The sequence below is a fragment of the Atractosteus spatula genome, chromosome 1, assembly GCF_055471065.1.
Source record: "Atractosteus spatula isolate fAtrSpa1 chromosome 1, fAtrSpa1.hap1, whole genome shotgun sequence".
Lineage (NCBI taxonomy): Eukaryota > Metazoa > Chordata > Actinopteri > Semionotiformes > Lepisosteidae > Atractosteus > Atractosteus spatula.
Window position 1 is genome coordinate 21,463,393 of NC_142706.1, and position 19,654 is coordinate 21,483,046.

Consider the following 19,654-nt stretch of genomic DNA (forward strand, 5'->3'; position numbering starts at 1 on the left):
GTATATTTATGTAGATTATTCAATGTGCTTATTAAATCTTAATTATTTACATGTAATGCATCTCCCAGACCACAAATAAGGCTTAAATATAGGTCATATTTCATACAGTATATACATCCACATGAATAAGTCCATAAATAAGAACCTTGATGAGTTCCCTTATTCGTCGTCATCATCAACATCATAATAATAATTGCTTACACTCATATAGCACTTTTCTGGACACTCCACACAAAGCGCTTTACAGGTAATGTGGACTACTCTCCAGCACCCCAAATGTGCAGCATCCACCTGGGTGATGTGACAGCTGATGCACAACCATGGTGCACCAGTACACTCACCACACATCAGCTATCAATGGGGAGAAAACAGCAATGAAGTCCATTCATAGATGGGGATTATTAGGAGGTTGTGATTGGTAAGGTAAGGCTTTAAAAAAAAGTCAAAGTTTTGTCAATTACATTGTGGAAAAGTAATTGTCTCCTTCTTCTAGTAAAACAAATTAATGGAGTAGTTATCTAAATTAAGTATTACCACTCCATTATTAATTATTGGACTCTCATTTTAAATAAGGATTTTTACATAAATTATATTAAATAATATATAAAGAATCATGTTGTAGAAGAAAAGTGAGGAAGAAAGTAGTTTCTGAAGATACAGTACAGGAAATATCCTAATAAAGTGATTGCTGGAAAATATTTCATATGCTGGAATGAACGTCTGGCCACATGGCTAGAAGTTATAACCCTCCTCCAATGATAAACAAAGAGTTAGCTGTATTGGCAGTAGACTTTGAGATGGTGGAAGAGTGTTTGCATTTAGAACACTAGGAAATAGCAATCTACAGCATATTTATAACCCTAGAGCCAGTGATTTTCAGGAACCGGCGCTTGTCCTTATGCTGAACTTTACATAAACTCCGTCATTAAATGTCAAGTTAAAATAACTCTGTATGGATCTGAGAACTTCTGGAAGGGATGGCAAACCAAAATCCTTGCATAAAACCAGATCCATCTGCCCCACTGGACATTTCATTTTTGTATGTGATTTTTTTTTACATAGCATAAAACTTAAACCACACAACCTGGATAAACATTGATTTCAACTAAGCACTAAAATACCTGTGACAATTCTTTAGATTGCACTTGTAATCACTCTTTTACCACCAACTGATACTGCACTCTGTTTAATGGTATCCTTAGTATAAGCATCTATTCTACTGTTTTTTTTTCTGTTCTATAGGCAAAACGTTAACTGTGTTTTGTGCTGAACAGCCAATCCATTTCTACAATGTGCCTGCTTCACTGTTTTGTTTTTCCTGTCATTTGTTTTTATTACTTTTTGTTACTATATTTGAATGGCTTCTGTTTTTGTATTTTGTTCACTTTTATACATTTTGTAAATTGCCCTGGATAAGGGTGTCTGTTAAGCAAATAAACAATTATAAATATTTATTAGTCTGTTTATTTTAAATGTATGCCAGCTGTTTTTGGTAAAACCACACACAGTGCCTTTGTTTGTTCAATGTTTATATCTTAACAAATCCAAGGCCTAATGTATCAAACAGCAGCCAAAGTTTGGTTACATAAAACATGGCAAGCCAAGCCAGGAGAGGTTTACTGGACATATTAGGATTGAGATATTAACAGAAATCTGTAAACTTATTGTTTTGCTAAAAATATCTAGCCAACGCTTCATTTATTCCATTCAAATATCTAGAATCTTAATCTAAGAAACTCACCACTGGAAACACTGAAAACGAACAAATTGTCAACTTTTTAAATTATAAGTTTTTTTATTAACTTTTATGACCTGAATTTTTATTTTGGTTTAAAACATAGAAGTGCTAATATAGTGTATTTTAGAAATGTTCATTTGATATAAAACAGAAAAGTTTTCTTTGATGTTTAACAATATTTACAAGCTGCAGAACTTAATCCTGACAAGTCTCTGCAGCTACTTTTGTTCACTATTCCGATATTACTATGTTGTCATATGATTGTTTTATACACAATATTCATACATTGTTTTATTAGATACATAAAATTATCAGTTTCATAAAAACTTTTAAGGATGATTAATGAGATACACCCAGAGAATATAAATTCAACTACAGTGACTCAAACGTTCAATGAAAAAAAATACATGTGGTGAAAGCAGTTATTTTTTTCATTCACAAAAAGGGGACCTTTGTCGAGTGTGCACCTTGAATGTGCCTGAGATTCATTTTTTGAATGGAGTTTAATTAACATCTGGCTCTTAGGGAGACAAATTCTGCCAGACTTACTTACTCTCTGTCCCGACAGACCAGAAGTCCAGATTCATAGTAGATTATTATACTGGCAAGATTTTCAAGTCCCAACAGGCCATAAAGGAATGAATATTGTAGGACAGAAACTTACTAATTCCTTAGCAAGTAAATGGACTGAATGATTCTACCACTGATGGATAAATACCAAGCGCAATAAGAGGCAACTGTTCCAGATTCAAGTCACGTTATTGTTAAATATAAATATGGCAGCGAAATCCTCAGTGTAGGACCTGATCTGCTATAATCTAGGCATTAATAACTGAATATTTTGAAACATATGTACACCTCCGTACATACAGCCTGTGCTCCACCCGAGTCCTCCAACATCCTTACAGTGCCAGCCACCATACTATTTTGCCTCCATATCATTTTGCATTGTAAGTGGTCTGTCTGTGTTTGTACATACAGTACAGTACACTTAAACTGCTACTAGACTGAAGACATTCTAGTTGGCACCTCCCATCACCTAAGTGAAGCCAATGCAGTAACCCTATCTGTGGACGCACTGTGATTGAATTTCAATCAAAAATGGAGAATATCACATTTAATGCTGGCTTGACTTTTGATCCTCATGTAAAAAGTTAACATTGTAAAAAAAATTCTTCCATCTCAGAAACACTGCCAGACTGCATCCTTTGTTGTCTTGACTGCTGCAGGAAGGCTCGTCAACACATTTATTTTTTCTAGAATTAATTACAACTCCCTGCTCACGGGAGTAAGTAACTCCACACTGAACAAACTCCAATATGTTCAGAATTCTGCAGCCAGAATCCTGACCAAGTCATAAGCGATTACACTACGCCTGTACTAGAGTCCTTGCACTGGCTTCCTGTCAGGTTCCAAGTCAACTTCAAAATCCTCATGCTCACCTATAAGGCTTCACATGGCTTGGCACCTCAGTATCTATCTGACTCATTGTCTGACTACTTCCACCTCACAACCTTCTTTCATCTGACTTATGTATTCTACATATCTCTAAAGCTAGTTTACATTCTATGGATGACAGGGCCCAGTGAGTAGCCAATACTCATAGGAACAAGTACTCTCTATATACTATGAGAGTAGTTTTGTAAAATTTTCAGATAGAAACCTTTTGTGAAAAAATCAGCTCTTTTGGGTTCAGGGAGATTCTAAAGACACTTAAGATGAGGAATCAGAACAAGCAAGTTTGGGTGGAAAGAAGGGAGAGGTCACTGGAACATCAGGAGTCAGCAGAACCATCATGTTATGATGCTTACCAGACAAAGCATACTAAAATGAATGTACAGATAGGTAGAACTGTCATCTTCATCTTTTTTTTTTACCAGGCGGCTTATCCTTTCCAGTATAATTATAAGTAAATATATACACCACCATATAAACTGACCTACAAATTAGACCAACCACGATGTTGTCCTTTCTGACAATTATACCATTGCTAAAATGTCACGTACCACAGTATGTAATCCTCAGTGCATGGGATATGAAAGCCAAGGTCAAGATGAATGGTATTTCGGATGTAAATGGTACACAAAAGAGAAGACAAAGAGAGCTCACTTTCACTTCTGATTTCAGTGATGGAAGACCAGAATTGAAAAAGAAACCTGAAGAAATCCCACAAGTTTGCTTGGAACAAATTCCATTCTTGAGAGGTATCAAAACCGAAATTAATTAAAGTTGAGACTGCTTTTAAACAGAGATCATGTCCAATCCACCCACATGGCTATGAGGCTGTCAGGAAACCAGGAGTATTTATATGTAAGCATAATTCGAGAAACTGCATCTCTTAATACATCCAGTTTTACAGCTTGCAAGAAAAACAGGGTTTTCAAGTTAGTTGATTGCAGGAAGCTTAGCATGTAGACCATAAAAGATGCCTATGCTCTACTTAATTTAGAATAAACAGGATCAGAATGGTTTTCTGTTGTGAATTTAAAGACTTTAACTTTAAACCACTTACATATATTCATTTGCCTTTCGTAAGTTCAATTGTATGCCTCAAGGAGTTACAAGTGCACTAAAAATTAAATATTTAACAAACAAATGCAGGGGGAACATAAAAGATTTTTAAGTTTACTTTCATGATTTCACTGATTGTTTGAAATTCTCTCCAGAAAAAGTTAAGATGTTTTAGGCATCGTCAAAATATTAAAGACACATTGCACTCCCAAAGAATGGCTTTTTGAAATTTAAACATGAGATTTTTGTTCACATTGCCAGATTTATGAAAATAAACTACCACTGCCCCATGATGGTGAATGACAAAAGATTTTATATGTGTCTTGCCTCATTTCTGTAACCCAGTGAAACAGGAAGCCTTGGAAAGACACAATACGTATAGTTACATAAGACTGATGAACATAAAAAAGTAGAACACTAAAGCTAATTTAATTTTTATTTTATTTATATGAATCTTTAGGGGTGCCAATAATTTTGACACCAATCTTTGTGAGAAAAAAATTGATGTCAACAAAAACACTTTTCTGCGAGCAATTGCATTAAAATACACAAGAAACTAGATTTGCCATACTTTTGAGAATATAGCTCATTAATGGTATTGTTTAATACAGCCTAAATTGCACAACTTTTGTTTTTTGTAACACTTTTTTGTGTTATTATTCATCAAGTGTTCTTCAATACATTCGAACCATTGCTACATTCTTTAATTCTTGATTTAGAAACACATTACTGAATTTCTTACTAGGAAAGGATGAAAGTGTACATACAGTGAATGTAAGAAAGTTAAAATATATAACATCATACCTAGTTGTATTTGGAAATACAAGCAAATAAGCCTTTTTACAATCTTAGTCATACAAAAATAAACACATTGTACAAGCAAAGAGGAAAGGACCAGCTTGCTTCAAGGAATCAAAATTAAAGAGCTTATTGAGTGAATATATTTTTTTTTAAAAAGATCTATCGTACTGTAAAAGGACACCCAGCACTGCCCCAGTTTATTATTTCTTTTTGTGTCTCAGTGTAGGTCACTCAAGTGCCCCATGGTCGCCAGCACAGTAGGACACAACTCCAGGGTCAGTCAGTCACTGTCCTACGAGGGAGTCATGTGGCAGGTCATCTGTGGGACCTCAACAGCTTGTGATTTATTTTCCTTGACAGTTCATTCTTCTTTCTGTCAGATTGTTCCCTTTACATCCCTTCCCAGCCACCCCCATAGTCGTCCCACTGCAGTCTCTGGCACACATCCTCCACTAAGCACAATTCCTAGCCAAAGCCTGCTGAGTCGACCCTTCCGTGCTGCCACGGATCATGTGACATTCATCTTCACTGGTAACAATTCGCTGTGGGCACCGTGTTCCAGCTTACTCACAGGCTCTCCTCCTTAAGCCTCAGTGGAGACTCTTAAACTACCGATTCTGCTACTTCCTGGGCCAACTCAGGCCTTTCTCACAGCCTTTAGAGGGGTAATTATATCCCTCAGTTAGCTGTAACTGGGCTCGTTGCCCCCTCTCAGTCCCATGAGTAAGCAGGACATGGCCCTTTCATTAAGAAGCAGCTAACTGAGGCAAACTATCACAAATTGAAGGCCTCCCATTTTCTGTGATAAATTGGTTTCCCTTGCAGCCTCAGAAAGTGACAGGCAGAGGACAAAAGAAGAAGCAGCAAATAAGACCAAATTTAGGTAAGAAACATATAAAAACAAATGCAAGAAAACTTTTGGGGTTTGCAAGTAGTAGATGATGTGCTAAAGTACATTTAAAATTGTTATTTTTAAACTTTGAAAAATCACTTCATGTATACATTTTGGCCCACAAATATATTTTTAAAATAACTGAATTATGATATTCAAAGGTGTAACATTAATTTAATTGTATTCACCCAAAGAATGTATTTCTGTGTTCTGTCTAAGCCAAAAAAAAATGCTGGGCAGCCATTACATCCACACAAAACATTAAAGAGAATTTCTCTTTGGACCTTCAGAACAGGTCATGGGAAAGATTAAAATAATTGCTGCTTATACACATAAAATTTAGATGAAACACTTTAAAACAAGCTCTTCAGCATTAAAGCAACAAATGACCAAAGAAAATAAAAAAAATGAATAAAAAGGTATTTATATGACCTTGTTAAAAAAGAGAACATGATATGAAACCTAAATTAAGATCATACATGTTGACAAATTTGCAAAGTCTCCAGTGATATCCCTTTTTACTCCTTTCCATTATAAACTAACACATATTAAAACACACCCTTTAGTCAACACCGCCAGTTCAAAATAACATAAGAGCCAAGTCCTAATTAGTACAGGCTTTTTTGTCATTGGCTTTGATTTATAATTCAGCATCATTTCAAAAAGAGACAATACCCCTAGGTTTAAAGTTTCAGTTTGAACTAAAAAACTACAAGCAGTTTTGAAGGCTCTCAAGCAAAGTTCCACCCTAGTACGTTTAAGGTAACTGGACAATTTTCTTTTCTATAGGACCAGTCTGTAGAGTCACATGGTCATTAGGATCCATATTTGCCAAACACAAGATGACCCAGAATGGCTATAATAAGTATTGTTGCAACCTGTGAAGTGCAAGTCTAAAGTAGGTTCTAGTCTTGAATCCTGCTGTCAATTCAAAGTGGTGTATAGGTTGCCAAAACTAAGGCATTATGGATTATCAGAAAAAAGGCAGTCAAGACAAGTGTCTTAGTTTATACAGTTACTCCATATCACAATATTTAGATATTAACAAAAACCATGAAATGTTTGGCAATTATTATGGAAAGGAAACGTTATCAAGAAGACAACAAAACAGAAGTCAGGTGGTACATGCACTGTAAAACCAGGTCACTGGTACATGTACAAATCTTATTTTTTCATGTTGGTATTTCGTTAGCAGTACAATCCTATCTACCAAGTCTGGAGTTCAATGGCCAAAAATGTTTTTGAACATGATATGGAGTTGGATAGGAGCAAACTGTTGGGACCTAAAAAATTGTTGTAAGCTAAAAAGGTTTCACAGAAATATAAGAGGTGAGGTCTTTAGTAGGATTTAGGGTGATGAAAGCTTCAAAGGTTCAATTCAATCAAAGCACTGGTTTCTAAGACAGCAGCTGTTTGAAGTTTGAGAACAGAATCCCAGGCAGCTGTCTTGGTTTCAGCAGGAACCCATTTTTACAACACTAACTGTATTGCCAGTAGAATCACACCCATCAAACTTGCTATTATGTGGCCAAGAAACCCTTGAACAAGTGCAGTCTGCTGTACGGGATGTGTATCAACAAAAAAGAATGTAGTTGGTCAGCTATCCTGGTTTACATAGTATAGTACATGCATACTACTGTATTTACATAAACCACAAATTGGTACGTCAAATTAATTCCCAATTTGATAAGAAGTTCGGGAAGAATAGCTATAAACATTACAGGTAGGGGTTCATGTCTTGCTGAGTAAGTGGTAGTATTTAAATTTATCACTGTAGCAGGTTTAAGCACAATGAAACCTGTCAAGTCTATCAGCGCAGCAATTTTCAGAACAATGACAGTTTGAGTCTCAAGAACAAAATGGTGGTCATGTTAACATTGTGGTTTATGCAAGAACCACATTTTGCCATGTTAACTGCATTGTCACTAGAAAAAAAAACATAGCAAGTTTGGAATTAATTGGGGAAAAAACTTATTGATCACAAGTAGTTTAAGTAAGAGGCTATGTTTCACCAAGCAGTTGATGCCTTTTTGAGGGTCAAGTGTGAATAGTTACCTCTTTAGCAGTCTGGTTCAGAGTGTCCTGGTAATATACCAAAGTCCTCTTCAAACTCTCCAGGAGGGCAGAGGGGCTCTGCTTTCCTTGGTCTCTAGGTTCAACTGAAAAACAAAATGTCAAATACCTCAAGAGTCTCCCAATAGAATATCACACCAAAGTCACGTGTCATATGATGTAGAAGGCAAGTACTGTGAGATCATGAAATCACATGAGACACCATGTGATTTCAGGAGTATATCTCATTACACTCCTGATACCAACACGCCCCAGGCATTTTTTCTGACCATGTTCAATTCAAATAAATGTTTTTTTTACGAGGACTCCAAGGGCATACCAACACTTAAGTTGGTGAGGAATGAGAATGGCTGGCTTGTTTACTTAGACTATAACTCAATAAGCAAAAATTTAACAAGACCAAGCAAAGATCCTTGGATCTAAATTATTGTTCCTTCTAATTAGTAATGAAAATTCTCAGAGCTAGTATTATAAGACTTATTTCAAGGTTAAATTAAAACTAGCAGGCTACAGTACCTTTAAATACTAAAACAACAAAAGTTCAGATATTACACAGCATGAACATATTTAGTGAATGTAATCTTGCTATACCAAAATAACTTAACAGCTGAGAATATTACTTTAACTTTCAATCTAATGGCATATGTCAAAAGAATCAAGATCCATTTTCAGCTGTTTTGATGGAATATAAAATGACTTACATAAATCAGTTTCTTTATGGTCCAAAATATATTTTAGTCATTGTTACGAACTACACTGGAAAGAATGAAATTATGTTTTTTTTTTACTAACATTATGTTCACATGGGATTTCTTAACCGCAAATTACGGTATCTCATCTCCTTCTGGGTTTGATTTCTACCAAGCTCTTAATGCTTTAACTGAACAGTTGATTTGTTTAATGAGATGTTCTAATTGTATGCACATCATAAAAATGTGTAATCAAAAGCTAAGACAATAGGAACTTTCTAAGCTGCAACTGTTTGAAAGCAATACAAAAGGTCTAGTTAAGCTGGATAGCAATATTAAGGATTTGGTTAAACAAAAGCTCAATTGGAACAAAAACCACCTCAATGGACAGTTTATGGAAGACCTTGTTTAAGAGTTTAAGCAAAACATAGCTTATTCATTTGGAACACAAGCATTCATACAATTAAGTAAACGTGTAAATGGGACCTATTCATGCCATGCCAGATCAGAGTATTCTGAACTACGAATGAACAGCCAGTTTTTGATCAAGATGAAGTACATTCAAGGCTGGCATTTACTCCTGTTCCCTTGTGTATAATGATCTACTGATCACCTTTTATTCTAGCTCCTTTATAAAGCTAACATGACGATTTTACGTTTTCAGTCGAATTTATCCTTTAAAACCCACTTCTGTTTCTTCTAATACCACTTTCGAAGTTGAAAACCAAGAGCTCTTTGATCATACTCCCCCATTAAGGTTTAATGTCTCAATCCCTGACGTTGTTGCAACTCAGAAGCTTACTTAATAAAATTTCTTGGCTCCTCTCAAAATTTCCTGCTCCTAAACGAAGAGTCTTTTTTCCCTGCTTCCCATCCAACCTCTACTTTCAAGTTCCTTTATTCTTTACTCCAACTATAAACCCCAGATTTTGTTTTCCCATATTGTCAATCCTGTTTGCGAAACACAAGAAAAGACATTAAGCTGGGTCTTCAGGCTTGCTCAGTTCATAATCCACTTGTCTTCCTTTTCACAAATCAATGCAAAGGTTGAAAAAAGGTTAAAAAAAAGCTTGCTACATTTGCTTATGAAGTTCCAGGTGAGGGGCACATTATTTTCTTACTAAATGGGTTGATTACCATGATGAAAGAAAATTTCATTCTATTAAAATATCAGATTTTGAACAGACCATTATAACCAATGGTCATTAAGCCACTTACACCACTTTTCAAAAGCAGAGATGTCTACCAGCAGCAAAAGAACTCGCATATTTCCATATTTTCCAATGATTTCACTTGTCTTTTTTTCATTAAATGGACAAAAACAAATACTGTACAATTCAAATTGAAATTTTGTCAGATGAAAGGGGCAATTAAATGGTAACGCCTAAATCAGATGTATTTTTTTCTCCCGCACACTTAGACTCAAATTATACAGAAATGATCTAGACTATATTGGGAAGGTATTTGTTAAAAACAGGTTAATGTAAAAAAACACAAAACCAAAGAACTTTAAATAATCCAGGAGAAATATAAATTGGTGTTTCAAAGAAGATTTCAAGGATAAAATGTAATAATACCTATTGTATTACAATTTCTAATTAATGAAGAGAAATTCTGAAACTTTACTTAAGAATACCTTCTACATAATTCATTTCTACTGCAAAGCACTCTAACACACCCCAGTGTTACAGGTGTGCGACAAGTAAGAACATTTTAACTCGGGACTCAAGTGAAAGCAAAAAAAAAAGTAAATGTCAATAATGAACAACTCAATATTATTGCTTAAACATTAATCAAGATGTGTCATATATGTAGATAAAATAAACTAACATAACATGCTTTTATAAGATAATAAACATTTATCTTTTACCTATTTATATGCAAATAAAATGGCTAACAATATACTGTAAAATGAACATACTAAAAAGGCTTTTAATTTTTTAAATCCTTCAGGTATACTACTGACAACTTAATGATAACTTCCTTCTACAATGCAGTCAACTTACTTTTAAAAGTAAAAAGATTTTGGTTTCTTGTGCAATATATTAAGGTTGTGAAGATAGCATTATTAAATATATATGCTTCTTAATAAGGAATAAGTTCTCAATTGAAGTGCAAGTATCACTGATGAGTTTCTGAAATGAGGAAATACTAGATTGTTGCCTTTATGCATTCTGTTTCCATTAACATCTTTAAAGAGGGTCACAACACAAACAAGTTGTGGTAAATAGCAATAATGCAAAACATTCACCTTTACAACATACAAAACCAAAACTACAAATAACTAGATTTGGAGGGAAATTAACCGCTACAAGGTTTTTGCAACATAGAGCTGGACGCCAAATAGAATTTTCATTTTCATGCATTTATTTGTTGAAATAATTGCAGTTCATGTCAAAGGGTTGAAATGATTACAAATCTCTTAATATGGAAAGAGTACATTTTAAAATGTGCCCCAACTAGAACATTTAAATTAATTATTCCTCAAAGAAGAACTTAGGTAAAGCGAAAATCAGAACATACAGATAAAGAGTCCAGTAACTGGTAGAAACAATTTGAAAGCTCTTTTTGTTTACTCCAGTAGAATCTGTTATACTAAAACAAAAGGCTTAAATTTTATGGAAACGTGCATTGATTATAACCACCTTTGCAGTAACAAGTATTATTTCTTTGTGGTTATTTGAGTTTCTACTCTTAGCTTTAGTCAAAATTCATTTTCTTTTATTTACACAGAAAAGGATTATCAAGTGCAGCAGAAAATGTCAAAAAAAAGTTGCTGGATTTAATACTTTATACAAGTCCTCATCCAGCTTCCAAACAAAAGTTTTCTTTCTGTCATCCCGGCCTGCTGTGCTGCAGCTGGTTATAGTTAGTTTGAAAAGGAAGCCAATTTATCAATTTTCACACAATGATTTGCAACTATACTGTAGAAGCAAGTACAGTCTGAAATACCCTCTGGAGACATAAATAGGATTATTAAATTAACACCTGAAAAAGTAGGAGTTAAAAATAAGTAGAACAATAATAATTAGAAAGACTTATATAAAGTTTGTTTCTCAATGTAATGTGACATAGTGATGTAGACATACAAAAAAATACTAAATGCTTTACATACTGGCTATATTAAAAAATCAAAATTAAATTCTCTCCTGTGTTTGGAATGAACATACTGTAAATTGCTTGGATTTAATGGCACCTTTATTTAGGCTACCTCTTCCCTGCCTCCTCTCAGCACCAATACAGAAACACACATCAGTAGGATGGAATGTTTCACTCTAAACCTCAACCTTAGGTCTAGTCACATAATTAATATGTTGTTACATCAAAGTTGAAGCCGTTGCTTCAGAAATGTCCTGCACAACCCTTATTGAATACCTGACCTCCAAGTTGCTGAAGGTTGCGTCAAAATTTGGCTCACTCCAAGTAAAACATCTGCTCCCCTTGCAGGCAGACTGTACGGACCCCGGTCTCAGCTGGATTTACAGCCCAGCAAGAGAGCCCTTTCCCTGTCCTACCACACTGACCCTGGCATTTATAAATCAAACTGGGGGCTGACAACAGCAGGGCCCCACTCCATCACCCTCTCCAAGCCAGTTTGGTCACTCCACCGCTGCGAGGACTGCTCCTGTCTTGTCATCAAATCATAGCCTGTCGAGAGCCGGGGGAGGGCATGGGTGGATAGCCAAGGCATCTGCACTATTCCCACAAAGCGGCGACTCTTGGAACCCTGACAGAAGCATCTGTCATCCCCTGCCTTCAAACACTCACCTGCCGTCCGCGGGCCTGACACACTGCAGTGGTGCAATAGCTGCTCCAGCTCCCGCATGCAGCTCTCGTACGCCTCTTCCAAAAAGGCCTGCCGATTCTTTGCCTTAAGAAAAACAAGAGAAAGGTGAACGGTTGCAAATAGGATTTTTTTTTTTGGGTCGTCCCTGTTCTCAAAAGGGACAGTCTGGACTGAGTGATTTTTACCGTTTTTTTAAAGCAGAGTCATCAATTAATCAACATTACTTTTACAGCATTTGGAAGCCTAATACATAATCTGTAGTCTGTTAATAAACTGCAGCTCAATTTGTACAGTTTTTGCATCTTATGTCCCCAGTATTAAACAGTAATGGTCTCCTTTGCTGTATCACTTTTCTTTTTTTTAATTACTTACTTATGAAGTATAATTATTGCACCATTTGCTGATTTTGTTCTCAGTTTTTCAGGATAGATGTTATAAGTCACATGCTTGACACAAGGACAACATTTATGTATTCTCTGGCTTAGGATAATTTCAATTGTGGTACTGCTAGCATCAACTCAACATAAGCTTCATTTACTGAAAAAATTAAAATAAATCAAAATATAATGTTAGAGTGCACATGAGAACTCATCATGTAAAATCAAGGAGGTGGAGAACAGACCCAATCATTCATTGTCCCGTGCATTGAAACCTCTGTAAAAACTTGCTATCTAATATTAGTGTGTAACAGAATTCTAAACAAGTTTCTCAGTACAGTATATCCCCGTGTACTTAACAATTAACTAGAAATCACTCTTGGGATCAATCCTACCAATTCCCTTTAAAATTCTGAAAACATAAATGAAGTCTCTTCCCAAATGTTTTTTTTTTTGCAGAGACTGAAAAGATAATGTCCTACCAATTTGAAGCTAAGCCCTAGAAGCAGTCTTGATGCTATTTTCTGGAGTTTCTCCAATGATTCTTAACTGCATTTGTAAAGAACAGGCCAGAACTACAATTGTACAACATGTGTGATCTGACAAGTGTGTTCTACAATTTCAGGATAACTGTTCTGGAGTTAATTACAGACTCTTTGCCAATCACATAGGCTGTTAGCTATTACAAGATTTGTCTTGTGAGCAAATCTGACTGTCTAGTCACACTTTGTTCTATGTCTATATCTATACAGTGAAAAGAAAGCACACCCCATTATGACCCTATGGTTTTACATATTAAGACATATCTGGCCTTCATCTGGTCCTCACCAAATCGTAACAGAGGATAATTCTAACCTCATGCGACAGATCACACACAAAATTTACTTTGTCATTATTTTTTTTAATCAGCCAACATTCAGTAGCCTTGTGTGCAAATTTATGCTAACACATTTTAACTAGAATCTCTAAAAATCACATGGGGTTATTTTGAATTTATCTTTAATTGCTGTCAATATCGGGTCACTACCAAAAATGCTTTTGTGCTCAGTATCCAAATTCAGGTCATCAACGAAAGAGAAAGCCTGAAACTGCATCTAACACTTTACCTGCAGCTCTAAAAGATTTTGGTACTACTGCATATGCTCCTTGTTTTGAAATACTATTGAAAATACAGAAGCAAAACTATATAAACTTTGATCCCACAGAAGTCATTGAGATTTGTGGAGTTATACTTTTCCAACTTCATAAAACTTGACAATCAGGACTTGATTGTCTCCAACGCTGCTGATGTTAAACTGCTGTTTCAGCAGATGGACATATTTTTGAACCACGGATGTAAAAACAATTAAAATGATTATGCTGCTCAGTTTAAATTTAAAAAATAAAGAAGTTAAAGCCGAGATTTTATGTTTACTTTAATTGGTCAAGATTTTGACTTGTAGGATTCTATTTGTTTGCATTTTTGTAAAAATTTTATACTATTTAAGGTAATAATCTTTGCTTTGTGGTTAAATTAAAAAAAGGTTCTGATACTATCTAAATGATACTACCTACATGTAATTGCTATGAATTTTGCAAAAATGTTCTGTGGTTTTACAGTGGCACTAAATATGACTATAACTACACCAGATGCTGCACATTACCCAGCTAGATTGAAAATGTGTTCAATATTTAATAATTTATTCTGTCCAATTGTCACATTACTTTTAGCAAATATGAACATAGATTCACTGAAAACAAAACCTAAGATTTTAAGTAAACTCTTACAAATGATACGACAAAATAGGCTTGAAATAGAATGAATGTCATCTGACATTAGTTAATCATTTCAGTTACTTAGTCATTACTTGATCATTTCAGCACATTGAAATACTATTTGTTGTAGTTCTTAAGAATTGTAATCTCTACCAGGCTTATGGTCATGTGGCATAGTAAAGAGAATTTATTCCAAATATCAATTTCAAAACCACTTTCACACACCCTTATGAGGCTCTGATAATACTGGTAATTCAGCAGAGTAAGTTTCCTGACTCAGTAACAGATGTAGAGCATATTTTTTTAAAGCCTGCAAAACTATCTTCAATATTTAAAAAAATACTCTTCAGATCTTGAATTTGGGACCAATTATGTGGTTACCAAAAAACTCAACACATCACTACAAGCCTTGTACTAGCATGGGAGGGCTGAGCAGTGTACATACCTGTCTCAAAAACTTGTAAAGCTACACTTTAACTCCACATTATTTGCAGCTGAATAATTGTGATGTGGCTTTTGCCACTTAAAACATTTAAAGGGGAACTGCAGTCCCAATTTCTCAGACCAGGTTATTAAATCTCAGTAACAAAATAAATTAACTGACAGTATAGAAAAATTGCACATATTTTACAAAAACCATAAATGTGTTGTCGCAAAACCAAGTCTCATCATGGGCAGGAGTGAAAGTTGTGACGTGACACAGCCCTTCGTGGTCACTAGTTACCGTGATGACTAATATAATGTAATGTACGAGCGAATAAGTACGGGTTGTGCAGCAGACATTTCACCACAGAAATTTTCCAACGTGATCTGCATGCAAAGTAAGTTCCATTTATTGGTAAAACCATCTTGAAGTTGAGAGCCTGCACTGCACTGGAAATGTTGTCTATTTTGTAAAGCAAATTGGACGTTTTACACATTACTGTGTACATTTGAATTTAATTGTGGTTTGAAATGCACTCATTAATGCTGATTCTTTCTAATCCCAAAATATAAAAATAGTATTGTAGTTCCCTTATAAAGCTCACACATGCTCTGTGTCAAGCCACATGAACCAGCTGGATGTGGAACCTGCTTCCTGCTGTTCCTCCCAAGCTTCCTGCTGTTAAATGGTAACATAGCTTACAGAGAAGAAAAAATGTAATACTAGACTTCCTAGCCTCTCTGGATTACAATTTTTGTCCCATAAACCAATCCACCCCACCTCTGCCACTCATCCTTCTATGTAAAATAACTTCCTTGAAGCAAGCCTCCATGGTAATCAGACAATTGTACACCATCAGTTGGAGAATCTCAATCCATAGTCAACTAGTGACAATGCGGATTCAATCCAACTATGTCTGGATCCAGATGCGTATTTTGACTGCATCAAGCAACTGTACTTTTCCACCTTAAGGTTAACAAATCCATCTAGGGTGCAATACAAATATTTTAAAAATATTTCCAAATCATTTATCCGAGAATAGATTAAATAAAATCAATTCATTGAGTTATGTCTAAAAAATGCCATTGAAGGATATTAATGTCACAAAAAACATCAACCTATCTTGTTTACTATTTTACATTATCAAAACCATATTGAACTACTGTAGAACCTGCTTTAAATGCCATAAGCTACTGAAAATATGAAACCGGGACATATATTTGAAGGACAAAGAATAACAATACTTGCCTTTTATCTCTTGAGTTTTAGGTGAGAAAAGACATTTACACAACACAAATAGAACTTTGGGAAAAAAAAAATGAGAGAAAAAAAACTTTGGGGCAAATGTGATCACCAGATGCCAAAAATAAATGCCGTAAATCAAGCTGTAGCCCTGGCTGGTGCTTACTTCATCTTCCCAATTGAACCCCACAGCCCTAGCAAGCTGAAGGATTGCCAACTGGAAGAGAGGAAAGATGCCAATCGACGGGGTCTTCATTCCAGGCACAACTGCCTCTCCTACCCCTCCTCCAATCCTCCACCCCCCGTACACGAGCACACAAACCTCTGAAGGACACCATCACTCACTGAACTCTAGTAAGGTGCCCTTCACAAGACATCAAGAGCTGACAACCACTACTTCAAATGGAAATACTGTGCCTTTAGGAGCATGAAGTTACCACCATTCTTTTGGATATAAACTACAGTCAACAAAAGTTTATACATTTATGTATAAAAAGGTATGTTTAAGTATTTTGATACTCATTTAATAGTTAATAAAAACTTTTGACAAGGACTATATGCAGTGCAAACATCAGCAGGATAAAACTGTACCTAATGGAGTTGAAAGGCAGACTGAGCACAACACACCTCTCACCCAGAAGTACAACTGTACATTTAAGTATCAAAACGCTATATCTGAAGCAATGTCAGTCAATAATTAACTTTAAATGTTTATAAATTGTGCTAATCAACAATACCTTTCATTTTAACTTCTGTTACTATGCCCTAGTGACCTACATCTAACTTTAATTCCTGTGAATCTGCAGATATCTTCAGCTGTGTGTATATGATGTGCAAAGTAATGCCTACAACTACAGAAAGGCCAACAAAAAAATGTAGTCTTCCTCTTTGAATAATCTTCTTATTGAAATAATGTTATGCATGTCTCCAACACTGTTGCTAAAGGTACCAATCCAGTTTTTCTTATAAGTAACCCCAAATCACCCGTTTCTTGAAGATTATCATAATTTCTTTGAGCAATGCTTAACAAATTAAGCAGAACTGGGGTCATGGGTTCAGTTTCAGACCTGGGGTGCAATTTTCATGGATTTTTTATGTTCTCCCCATGTTTACGTGGGTTTCCTCTGGGTATTCTAGTTTCCTCTCAAAGTGTAAAGACATACTGGTAGGTTAATTGGCTTCTGGGAAAACTGACCCCGGTGTGAGTGAGTGCATATCTTTGTTTGTTTGTGTCTGCGATGGACTGGCACCCCGTCCAGGGTGCACCCAGCCTTGGACCTGTTGCTTGCCAAGATCTCTGGCTCTCCCGCAACCTTAAAGTGAATGAAGCAATTAGAAAATTGATAGATTGATGCTTCAATGAGGGGAATATTGTTCCTTTAGGGCAGAATAACATTCCAATTTTCTGATCTCCAATTTATTTGATTAAACACAATATCCATTTCAATGTTCATACAGTAGTTAAATTGTTCCAGCTTTTTAGAAATTGATGATTCAAAGATAACTTTTAAAACCTGCTGCACAGGGGGTTTCTCCAATGCCAGGTTTGGAGACTCTAGCTGTAGTCCTTTATGATGAAAAATAATGCTGTCACCATTCAAATAATGACAGTTTAAATTCAAGGGTACTAACAGTATCTGATTTTAATGTACTGAAAATGATCCATCATACATAAGCAATAACAGTACTTATTCTGTTACATTAAAATACAGAAAATGTATCTTGTAATTACCTGCAAGAAAGTACAGAAGACTTGCCTGCACTGTATATTTTGTCATCCAAAAAGTGTTTAATGTATGGAATTATTAATAATAAAAATTACATTTTATATAGCGCCTTTAAAGGTTGCTTTCTTAAAGCACTTTACAAAATGACAACAATAAAAAATGCAGAAGAACTGCATGATGACAATACACAGTTAGAGGAGACAGTAGATGGTGGTACTAAATACAGTTGGAGCAGAGGAGTAAAGAACAGTACCAGTTAAGTAAAGGCTCTTCTAAAGAAGAAGGTTTTAAGTCTGGATTTGAAAGGGTTTATAGAAGGTGACTCTGATATCCTTGGGGAGAGAGCTCCAGAGCTTTGGGGCATAACAGGAGAAGGCCATGGCACCTGTAGACTGGCTTGGGGGACAGATAAGAGACCACAATTAGAAGAGCGAAGGTTGCGAGGTGGGGAGTAGGGCAATAATAGCTCAGACAGGTACTGAGGTGCCAAGCCATGCAGAGCTTTATAGGTGAGCATGAGGATTTTGAAGTCGACACGAAACTTGACAGGAAGCCAGTGCAATGACTCCAGGATAGGAGTAATGTAATCACTTGTACCTGACCTGGTCAGGATGCTGGCTACCAAATTTTGGACATACTGGTTTGTTCAATGTGGATTTAGAAACCCCAGCGAGTAGAAAATTACAGTAGTTGATTCAAGAGAAGACAAATGTGTTGATCAGTTTTTCAGCCACAGTTAGTGATAACACAGGACATAGTCTAGCGATATTTCTGAGATGAAAGAAAGATGTTTTGACAATATGCAGCACATGTGGGTCAAATGTCAAGCCTGAATCAAATATCACCCTCATGTTTTTCAATTTAGACTGAAGCTCAAGTACAGTACCATCCACAGATAGGGTTACAGCATTAGTTTTACAAAGTTGATGGGGGGTGCCAATAAGCATGACTTCAGTCTTGTCATAGTTAAGATGAAGGAAATTTTGAGTCATCCATGCTTTTATGTCAGAGATAGATAGATAACTAGATAGAATAGAGACAGCCACATCAGTGTCAAGTTTGGTATGGATGTAGATTTGAGTATTGTCAGCATAGAAATGCTAGTTGAGGCCATGTGATCTTAAAAGCAGACCAAGTGGAAACATGTAAAAGCTGAAAAGTAAGGGGCCCAGTATTGAGCCCTGAGGAACACCAGACTTAACGAGTCAAATTTATATCTGCCAAGAGAGACAAAGTGACAATGAACAGCGAGGTAAGACTTGAACCGTTTTAGAGCAGTGTCATAAACTCCAAACACAGTCTCAAGAGGAGAAAGTAAGATATTGTGGTTAACAGTGTCAAAAGCAGCACTGAGTTTAAGAAGAATGAACATAGAGAACCAGAATCAGAAGCTATTAGAAGATCATTAGTGACTTCTGTAGTCTTCTGTAATTAACCAGTTTTTTGGATTAAATAAACACAGAAAAAAATATATTAAATATATATTTTAAATGTATCTAAACGGTAAATCTATTTATAATACATATGCTGCCATAATTATTGATACCATAAAGGCTGTTATATATAATTTTCTTTGAGATTCTTAGTGAAATTATATTTAAAAAGAAATACCTCCCATGTAATATACAAACTGACTTG

The 19,654-nt window shown here is 35.6% G+C and overlaps 1 protein-coding gene across 1 annotated transcript in view; it reads right to left on the minus strand.

Annotated features, from left to right (window-relative positions):
• ccdc171 (coiled-coil domain containing 171) overlaps positions 1-19,654 on the minus strand; it is a 151,870-nt gene that overhangs the window by 108,269 nt on the left and 23,947 nt on the right. The window contains exons 10-11 of the mRNA XM_088913737.1: positions 12,473-12,575; positions 7,998-8,101 (exon numbers count right to left, since the gene is read on the minus strand). Of these exons, the coding sequence (XP_088769863.1) occupies positions 7,998-8,101; positions 12,473-12,575 (207 nt within the window). The remainder of the gene's footprint in view (positions 1-7,997; positions 8,102-12,472; positions 12,576-19,654) is intronic.